Raw genomic sequence first — 10,950 nt, forward strand, 5'->3', positions numbered from 1 at the left:
GCGGCTTCACAAAACATCCCTGTTTCCTCTGCTACTGGGATAGCCGAGCTACAGCGAGACATTATGAAACAAAGGACTGGCCATCAAGAATGGGCTTTGTCATTGGCGAGAACAACGTGAAGTGGAAACCGCTGGTTGAGCAGGAGAAGATCTTGATGCCACCCCTCCACATCAAGCTGGGGCTCATAGAGCAATTTGTGAAGGCACTAGATCATGAGTCCGCTGCTTTCAAGCATTTGGAAGTGGTATTTCCGAAGTTGTCGGAGGCAAAAATAAAGGCAGGGGTGTTCGTTGGGCCACAAATTAAAAAGCTAATGAAGGACCCGGAGTTCTCCGGAAAGTTGTTGGCACCGGAGAAACGTGCCCAGCACAGCTTCGTTGCGGTTGTTCAGGGCTTCTTGGGTAACAACAAGGAAGAAAACTACCGCGAACTGGTCGACAATCTTCTCAAGTCCTACAGGGAGATGGGTTGCAGAATGTCCCTGAAATTGCACACAATGCATTCCCATTTGGATTTTTCAAAACCCAATATGGGAGACTACTCCGAAGAGCATGGTGAGCGCTTCCACCAAGATGTGATGGAATTTGAGAAGCGCTACCAGGGCCAGTATAACGAGCGTATGATGGACGACTACGTCTGGGGTTTGGTCCGAGAAACCCAGCCTCTTCACCGAAGAATGAGCAGAGAATCTGTGTGTTTTCAATAAACAGTCTTATCGAAGATGTAGTATGCTATATTTTACTTCTGATTAGCATATCCCTGTATGTTTCAACGCTGTTGTATAGTTTCATTTATGTTCAGACATTTTTCTGCAATTTTCTTATGTAAATATGCAATTTTTTGTTATTTTTCAAAAAATATATGTCATTTCCTTAATAACGATTAGCGACATGAAAGATATGAATTTTTCTTCATTCTTACAACCTAATAAAAGACAAACAACCAAAAAATTCACTCAAACAAAATCTTTGTTGCATTGTGTAATTTTTATCAAGCATATATTGCCCAGTCAGTGCAGAGGCCTCATGGTGATCCTGCGTTGCTGACATCATTTGAACATTTTTCTAGGCCTTATAAGGGGTTCAAGCACTATTTCGAGAATATCAAAGAAAGTTGATTTTTGAGTTTGTTCTTTACCGTTACCTGACCGGCTTTTGTGAAAATGTCCCAAATGTGTGGATGTGTGTGTGTGTATATGAGTGTGTATATGAGTGTGTATATGAGTGTGTGTGTGTGTATATATATATATGAGTGTATGTGTGTGTATGCGTGTGTATACGAGTGTGTATATGAGTGTATGTGTGTGTATGTGTGTGCGTGTGTGTATATGTGTGTATATATGTGTGTGTATGTGTGTGTGTGTGTGTACGTGTGTGTATGTGTGTGTACGTGTGTGTACGTGTGTGTACGTGTGTGTGTACATGTGTGTGTGTATATGTGTGTGTGTGTATATGTGTGTATGTGTGTGTGGGTGTGTGTGTATATGTGTGTGTGTGTGTGTGTATATGTGTGTGTGTGTGTGTGTGTGTGTGTGTGTGTATATATGTGTGTGTGTATGTATATGTGTATGTGTGTGTATGTGTGTGTATGTGTGTATATGTTGTGTGTATATGTGTGTATATGTGTACGTGTGTGTACGTGTGTGTATGTGTGTGTACGTGTGTGTACATGTGTGTGTGTGTGTGTGTATATGTGTGTGTGTGTGTATATGTGTGTGTGTGTATATGTGTGTGTGTGTATATGTGTGTGTGTGTGTATATGTGTGTGTGTGTGTGTGTGTGTGTGTATATATGTGTGTGTGTATATATATATATATGTATGTGTGTATGTGTGTATGTGTGTATGTGTGTGTGTGTGTGTGTGTGTGTGTGTGTGTGTGTGTGTGTGTGTGTGTGTGTGTGTATATATGTGTGTGTCGTTTCTCGACAACCACTGGTCCAATCTAATTGAAACTTGCCAGGTATATTGCTGGGGACCTGAGTATGTGCCTTTTCAAGGTTTGATATTAATCGGACAAGCGGTTCCCAAGTTATGGCCAAGTGAGAGCGCGTTCCCCATTACAGGTTACAACGTACGGACTTCCGGATAGTGATGACTTACTTTCGTCTCATAATTTCTCGATTTCTTATCCGCATTTCAAGATAAACACAATGCCCCAATCCAGTCGTCGTTTACGAGAGCGAAGGAACGGCCTGTGTGGTTGTTGTTTCTGGCACGTGGTTTGAAAGTTCTTTGTTGTTGTTGTTTTTTTGCAGGTGCGTGGCACGCGCTGGTTTGTGTATAAAAAAAAAAGATTCTGTACACCGCCGTTGATGTCTGGTTGCAAGTCACCGTCTACATTTCCAAAAGAAGAGACGTAATTCCCGTGTCATGATTACCACACAGTGGTGTTACAAGATTGGCCTTTTAACCCCTTGTTATATCGTCCTTTTGAAGGGGACAAATACACACCGTGTATGTTTTTATATCGGTGGATGATGAAGATGGCGACATTTGGCCGTCACGACGGGGTGATGCTGGTGATGCTGGTGATGACGGTGATGACGGTGATGACGGTGATGACGGTGATGACGGTGATGACGGTGTGAGGGATGCTCGTGTTGATTGATCGTCATGGAAACCGATCTCACCTCCTCGTCGACTCGGCTCGTTGAAGGCGAAATGCATCGTCCACACCCGTCTGACGTGCCCACAGCAACCTCAACATGTCACGAACTCAGCACAATTCGTTCGAGCATCTCGAGAATATCAGCAAAGTGACAGAGATGGTCGAACACGTTGAAGTCGAAGCTAAGACGGGGCACGCCATGTCAGAAGGTCTCTTCTTAATAATACAATTAACATTCTCAGGATTCCAAAAAAAAAAAAAACATTCCGACAAAATGATGATTTTCAAATCAAATTTCAAAACATTCAAATCGATTCAGGAAGTATCCGCTGTTACCTCTCTCAAACGTAACTGTTGTTGTTGTTGTTGTTGTTGTTGTTGTTGTTTTATAATCTCGCTTCCTACTTTCTGAGGCGACCACAGTCGCCGACGTTAAAACATTTTGCCTTCCAAACAAAGTTCATCTGCTTTATTGCTGCCAAAAAAAAAATACAAAAAAAATTAAATATCGTTTTCAATGACGACACGAATCCATTATCGAGTGGCCCCTGAGAATGCCACCCGCCCGCCACACCACGTGCATGTTTTCCTGGTGACCAGCAGGTGGGGATAGTTGTTTATATTTCAATGATCCCGCACGTGCTTCAATCGTTTCTCCCAACGGATGGTTGAACTCGGAGTAAGTTGTATTTCACAATGTTTGCTTTCGAATATTTTGGTTGAAGAAATCATATAAAATCAGGATGATTATTCAATATTTGAGATGAACAAGCTCAAATGAGCTAAGATCCTCGTCCTCTTAATGATGACGTCATAAAACACGAATATGACCTCATTGTGATGTATCGGGTTTGCGATAAATTATATCTGTGCTAATGCCCGGCTTGATTCCCGCAAACAAAATTCAAACAGCTTGCCTAGTTTCGGAGATAATGGTATCGGAGATTTCCATTAGCGGCGATATTATGACGTCAACTTTTTTGTCGAGGAAGAATTTCCAAAATGGGAGATGGTTACTGCCTGCGCGTGGGCTTTCTGCATATACATGGCAAGTTTCACGAAGATCCGATGAAAACTCTGGGTTGTGAAACAAAAAAATGTCAAAAAATAGGAATGACGTCATAAAAATTGATATGACGTCATAGTGATGTATCATATGTGCGGTAATTCATCTCTGCTAATGCCCTGTTCGATTCCCGCAAACAGAATTCAAAAAGCTTGCCTAGTTTCGGAGATAATTTTTAGGCGATTTTCATTACCGGAGATATTTTGACGTCATAACTTTTTTTCGCGGAGGAATTTTCAAAATCGGAGATGGTTACTGTCTGCGCGGAGTAGTTTTACATATATATGCCAACTTTCAGGAAGTTTCGATGAAAACTGGAGGCTGTGAAACAAAAAAGTCCACAAGAAGACGACGAAGAACAACAACTTGAGTAAGACTTGGAGATCCTCCAGGAGGATCTAAAAATGTGATAAAAAGGAGAAATTTTTCTGGGTGATCTGTGAACGAGCTGTCTCGATGGGAGTCGTATATTTATTACGTACGCAAAATGGTGTAAACTTTGATTTTTTTTTTTTTGAAAGCATGCTTGGTGGGGAAATGTGTCATCATGTATCACAATGCATCCTGTTAGACTTTCGAGCAAATACGTCGTTGTGGTGTACGAGGTGCAGTGGAACACGAGAAGCAAGAGTGTTCGAATCAACTCCGCTTTATTGCGCGTCCGGATGTACATCACTGCCACCCCTAGCGGGCGAGTCATGATATACGAAAACCCAATCACGTGATACAGCACACTCCTCCCCTCATAAAATGACAAGTCAAATGATGAAAGGACAATCATAACATGACCAACCGAAACCAATCAACACTCAAAATCCTCCAAGTACCGCGGCCGCATCCTGACCCGCCTCGGACAGGCAGCGCCGCCAGACGGCCCAGGCTCAGACGTCTCCCGGCCCGGTCGAGGTGACACCCTCGCCGGACTCGCGCCATCCGCAATAACAACTGCCCCCGGCCGACCAGCCTGCCCGACATCCCCGGGCAGGACTGAATCAGGCGAAGACCCCCTGGGTGTCGGCACATCCGGCCCTGGCGATACAACGTCTGGCCACTGCGACATTACAGGTGGGGGTCCCACATCGTTCGGCACGGGGGGGTGTGGGGGGGGTGACGCTGAACAGCGATCATGCATTTGGTCCACGTGTCGCTTCCACACATCCCCACTATCAGTCCGCACCATGGAATTCGCCGGCCCAGTACCACAGAGACCACAGCCGGCACCCATTTGGAACCGTGGAAATAATCGCGCACCATTACCCGCTGTCCCACATCAAAACCGCGCAGCAGCGTCAGACGCGACATCGTCCCACTCCCCGACCCTCAAGGTCGCAGAAAATCCAGTTTGGACCGCAATGCCCGCCCATAGAGACGAATGGCAGGCGAATCACCCGTGACAGGATGAATCGCGTTCCTGTAATGGAGCAAAAAGACATCGACCACCGTCTGCACAGGTGCAACACCCCCCTGCGCAAAGCCTGTTTCAACATCTTAACAAACGACTCCACCTGCCCATTCGTCTCAGGATGATACGGTGCGGACCTTAGATGTCGAATACCATTTTGACGCATAAACTCATCAAATACACCTGCGATGAACTGCGGACCGTTATCAGAGACCAGGATCTCCGGTAATCCTTTATTAGCAAAGATCGTCCACAGTTTCTCTACTGTCATGTTTACTGATGTATGCTGCATTACTACAACCTCCGGCCATTTAGAGAATACATTGATCACAATCAAAAACATTTTGCCATTAACCGGCCCCGCAAAATCCACATGGACCCTCTGCCAGTCCCTGTCTGGGGTCTGCCATAGTCCAGAGGCTCGACGCGGGTTATCAGCATCTGTTTGACACGTGGCGCAACGCTTAACCAACTGCTCAATGTCTCTGTCCAACCCCGGCCACCACAACAGGCTACGAGCAAGACTCTTGGTTTTCACGACGCCAAGTTGACTGACATGCAGTTCTTCCAAACACCGCTGCCTGAACTTCGGTGGAATCACCGTCCTCATTCCCCACATAACGCACCGTTGGACTAACAACAGCTCCGATGCGCGTGACGTGAAAGGTTGAAATGCCGGTGTCGAAGGTAGATCGCTCCAATTCCCCGTAGAAATCGCCTGGACGACACGGGCGAGCACCGGATCACGAGCCGATGCCACCGCGACCTGTCTGGCCGTGATCGGCCCGCTTTGGACCTGGCCCAGCGCGAACACATCGACCCGGTCGGCCGACTCAGACGCAGCTGGACCCTCCACACACGGCAAGCGTGAGAGCCCGTCGCAGTTAGCATGCTTCTCGGTGCTTCGGAACTGAATATCATAATCGTAAGCAGCAAGAAACAGACACCACAGCTGTATTCGCGCGGCCGCTACCACCGATACCCCGCGATCAGGTCTCAGGATGAATTGAAGCAGTTTGTGATCCATCTGCAAAGTGAAATGCCGCCCCAGCAGGTATTGATGAAACCTCCGCGCACCCCAGACGAGGCTGAGAGCCTCGCGCTCGATCTGGGCATATTCCCGCTCTGCTGCGGACAGGGTCCGGGATGCAAAACAAACAGGCCGCTCGGAACCATCGTCCATCCTGTGGGAGAGCACTGCCCCGATGCCATATGCAGAGCTGTCGCATGCCAATAAGAGCGGACGTGCAGGCTCGTAGTGCACGAGGACCGTATCCTCTGAGAGCAGCCGCTTGACGTGGTCGAACGACGCCTGGTGTGCAGGCCCCAAAGCCCAGCGCTCGTCCTTCCTGAGCAACCGTGTTAACGGCACAAGTTGTGATCTGAGCCCGCGCACGAACCTTTGGTAATACTGGGCCATACCAATGAACGAGCGCAGCTGCGTCTTGTCGCGAGGCGGTGGCATGTGTTGAATCGCCTCCACGTTCCAAGGACCTTTCAACAGCCCCTCCGGCGTGATGATGTGTCCGAGGTATTCCAAGCGCTGCTTGAAGAACGCGCACTTGTTCCTGTTCAAGCGCAGGCCGCACGTTTCTAGCTTTGTCAGCACTTGGGCAATGTTCGCAAGGTGCTCGTCCGCCGTTTTCCCCGCAATGAGCACATCGTCCAGGTAGGTCTGAGCGGGCAGGCCAATGCAAACCTGATCCATGGCTTTCTGCCACAAGGCCGGGGCCGAAGCAATCCCAAAACAGAGTCGGGTATATCGATAGAGCCCTTGACACGTGTTGATTGTCAAAAGCTCGCTACTCCCGGGATCCATCGCCAGGTGAAAATATGCATCACGCAGGTCTAGCTTCGTGAAGTATTGACTCCCCGCCAATCGCGCATATATTTCATCAATTGACGGCAGTGGATATTGCTCCACGCTGAGCCCTGGGTTAACCGTGGATTTGAAGTCCCCGCACAATCGGACGTCTCCATTCCGTTTCAGCACCGTGACAACCGGGGTGGCCCAATCTGAGTATGACACCCGTTCGATCACTCCACAGGCCTCCAGCCTATCCAGTTCACCCTTGACCTTGTCCCGCAGGGCATACGGCACCGGTCGTGGCTTACAAAAACGAGGAACCACCCCCTCCTTCAGGAAGAGCTTTGCCTCCACGCCCTTGAGCTTCCCAAGGTCGTCGCAAAACAAACCTTGATGTCTTTGAAGAATCTTCTCCAACTGATCCTCCCACCAGCTTGGCACGGGTTGCACAAGGTGCACGGCGGCCCAGTCTAGCCTGATGCGGGACAGCCAGTCTCGGCCGAGGAGAGACGGTCCCCTCCCCCGCACGACGTACAACGGAAGCGCGGCGACCTGGCCTTGGTACCGCACAGACACGTCTGCCATCCCGACTGGCGTTATCTTCTCGCGGGTGTACGTGAACAGCGTGAGGTTTGAACTGATAAACTTCAGGCCGTTGAGTCTACGCGCGGTCTGTTTGCCGATGATCGACACAGCCGCTCACCTATTGACCTGAAACGTGATCGGCGTTTTGTTCACTTCGATTTCCACCGTCATTGGGCGCGCCGCCGGGCCAATTGAAAACAGGCTCAACAACGGCTGCCGGTTCCGCCTCGGGTCGCCTCGCACATCGCCGTCCATGACCCAAATGGTGGCCGGAGCCCCACGGCACACATGCTTCAGACGACAGGCCATCATCACGGGGCCTGTCCGGCACCACCAAATCACTCAGTAGTCAATAATGCTCCGCCGAAAGCGAGGCGAGCAAGATCGACTTCTGTTTGCTCTCGTCGACCACATCATTCGCGTGGAAATAGCATCCCAATTGCTCCGAAAACAATTCGAAGTCGTCTCCGACGAAAACGGGCACATGTCCGTTTTCAACCATCCTCCTCGCCAACTATGGTGTACGAGGTGCAGTGGAACACGAGAAGCAAGAGTGTTAGCATCAACTCCGCTTTATTGCGCGTCCGGATGTACATTCCTGCCACCCCTAGCAGGCGAGTCATGATATATGAAAACCCAATCACGTGATACAGCACAGTCGTGACGTCATCCGGAGTTCCAGAACTGTCGGGTCGTCGACGGGGATGCCTCGGTGCCTCCTCATATGATCTCCACTTGGAGCCTGGAGGCTCACTATGATGTTGATGAAGTTGTTTAAATATTGCAAATCATGAGCATTGCAGGCTGTGCAGTGCTCACATCCTTTTTGGGGTTATGGTCTGGACTCTGGACAATGCCTCTTGGAAATATAGCCTGCCCTGTTCTGTCCAACACTGGACCGATTCAGTAAACTAGTTTAACAAAACAAAATCAACAACTTTGCCTCCAAAATAAGAGTGGAACCCTTCACTGCAGATATGAGGGGTGGTCGAGAAATTTTGCAAACTGAGCATATGATGAAAATGCAGAACCACAAGTCACATTTCATTTTTTCAATGTCGTCTCCCTTGACTTCAATACACATTTACTTCACTTGTCCATTAAACTTACTTTGCCAGTCTAATGGAAGTCTTCTGGCTGATCCTCAAACCATGGCTCTGTGGCCTTCTTCAGCTCCTCATCATCCTGAAAACGGTGCTCTCGGAGGTGGGACTTCAGCTTTTGAAACAGAAAATAGTTGCTTGGTGCCAGTTCTTGACTATATGCAGGGTGGTTGAGTTGCTCAAAACCACAAGTGTGAATACATGCTTGTGTAACATGGGATTGTGGACTGGCGCATTGCCATGGAGCAGGAGCACACCTCGAGTCAACATTCCTCCTCGTTTTCGTGGATGACGTTGTGCAGTTTTTTCATTAGGCCGGCATGTTGTTTTACGTGAGATCACCGGTGATTGTTGTTTTATGTGGCAGGTAGTCAATCAACAGAATTCCTTTGGCATCCCAGAAAACCGGAGCCATGATCTTGAAGGCAGAGGGTTGAGTTGTGAACTTCTTATGAGTTGGAGAATTTGTGTGCTTCCATCGCATGGATTCCATCTTTGACTCAGGGTCCCAGTGATGAGTCCGGGGGTGTTCGGTTACCAGGTTTCTTGTCGAGAGCTCATCAAGTGGCTTAAGCACTCAAGCAAGCACTCCATTTGAAACTGTTGATAAGGAACGGCTGGCTTGGCAAGCCCGAGCTAGCTGACACAGGTCAAGGATCCTCTGATGTCAACCCTGCCTGCTGAGGTTTTGAGGAATCCATCTTGCAGAAACCTTAGACATACACAAATGTTCATGGATTATGGCCACAACACTTCCATGTGAAATGCCAACTTCAGTGCTTATTTGTTCAACCTTGACATGCCAGTCTTCCAAAATCAAGTTCTTGACTCAGGCTACAGTTGCCTTGTCAATGGCATCTTAAGACTGTCCTGGCTGTGGGTCATCCTCGAGGCTCTCATGCCCATGTTTGAATTGCTTCGCCCACCTTGTTATGGTAGCATATGAAGGGGCATCTGTGCTACTCACTCCCACCATGTGTCGATTAATTAAGAAGAACCTTCTTTATGCCTGGTGTTGGCTTAATGGTTAGGGTGGTGGGCTTGGGATCCTAGGATCCTGAGTTCAAATTCCCCTACCCGTTGAATTAATACCAGGTGGGGTTGACTCTGCCTGTCATCCTTCCGAGGTCGGCATAATGAGTGCCAGCTTGCTGGTATCCTGTGTCAGAGTGGTGACCCATTCAGGATAGTTCCAATAAGCCAAGGAGACTGCTTAGGCAGCACCAATGCTCAGCACAGAGTATGGTCCCAATGAATGGATGGATGGATGGATGGATAGAATCTTCTTTGGTTTAGAATTCCATGACACTCTAATCCTCATTTTTTCTAAAATCTGTAATTTTCTCAGACGCCATACTTTAAACAATAAATAGGGTTACATTAATTAAACCAGAAGAGCACTCGGTAGAGCGCATACCAACACCACATAATGCCTGATCCACGAGAACATCTCGGGCCCAACACATTTTTGAAATATTATGCTATAGCATATCGTTTTTGACCCGATCTCTCAATGGACAAGAATCACTTTAAAAAAATTAATAATTATAGTATCCAGACCCGGATTTGGATCTTCATCAGAATCGAATCAATTGTTCCTTGTCACACACCCATCATGTCCACCAAGTTTCGTCAGAATCTGTCCACAACTTTTTGAGATATCCTGCACACAAACAAACAGACAGAGAGGGGTGAAAACATAACCTCCTTCACCTTTGGTGGCGGAGGTAATTGATTGAAATCAATTTTTATTTGTATACATAGTCAAGGCTCGTGGAATATGTGGTACCAGTACACTGAACGGATCAGGACGCAACGGGACAAAAGGAACAACAGAGAGAGCGGGGAAACACCAACAGCCGAGTCAAAGGCGAGACAGAGGGAGCCAGACAAACAATAGTAGTGGGAAGGAATGGGTGACGGGAGTGAATAAATGGGATGGACAAAATGGATTCAGCAGGGAAAACTGGAAATTTGGAAGGAGGAGGGATTTCGGTGGGTTATCGAGGGTAGAAAAGATCATGTTTTTGGATTGGGGACATTCTGAAATGGTGGTGAACAGCGGTCTTGAAGACCTGGAGGGAAAAATGAGTTTGAAGAGGATGTGCAAGTTGATTCCACAGGTGGGGGAAAAATAGGAAGAAATGAGTGGAGGTGCGCAGTGATCCTGGATTTAGGTCGTTTAACCAGAAGGGGGTTGATGGTGAACCATGTGAGCCCTGCAGATACCTAATGGTGTGGGGGTGGAGGGGGGGGGGACAAAGCACAGCGAGAACAGAGGGTGCAAGACCAGAAAGGAGGTGGTAAAAGATAGAGACCACCAACCTGTCTGCGATGGTCAAGTGATAGGCTCATAGACTGAGCTTCATCATGGGAGA

General features: G+C 47.9%; 1 protein-coding gene across 5 annotated transcripts in view; it reads right to left on the reverse strand.

Moving 5' to 3' along the window:
* The window catches only part of ERCC8 (ERCC excision repair 8, CSA ubiquitin ligase complex subunit), a 28,473-nt gene extending 25,463 nt beyond the window's left edge, over nucleotides 1-3,010 (reverse strand). The window contains exons 1-2 of one of the 5 annotated variants that reach the window (XM_085885277.1): nucleotides 2,946-3,010; nucleotides 2,632-2,791 (exon numbers count right to left, since the gene is read on the reverse strand). In XM_085885277.1, the coding sequence (XP_085741403.1) occupies nucleotides 2,632-2,708 (77 nt within the window). In that variant the 5' untranslated portion in view covers nucleotides 2,709-2,791; nucleotides 2,946-3,010. Of the gene's footprint in view, nucleotides 1-2,631; nucleotides 2,923-2,945 lie in introns of those variants that run through there. The other 4 variants (XM_085885281.1, XM_085885280.1, XM_085885279.1 and 1 more) reach the window with 4 other exon arrangements.
* Between the last annotated feature and the right edge of the window lie 7,940 nt (nucleotides 3,011-10,950).

Source organism: Eptatretus burgeri, chromosome 6 (genome assembly GCF_056783735.1).
Source record: "Eptatretus burgeri isolate ZD-2024b chromosome 6, Ebu_testis_v1, whole genome shotgun sequence".
Lineage (NCBI taxonomy): Eukaryota > Metazoa > Chordata > Myxini > Myxiniformes > Myxinidae > Eptatretus > Eptatretus burgeri.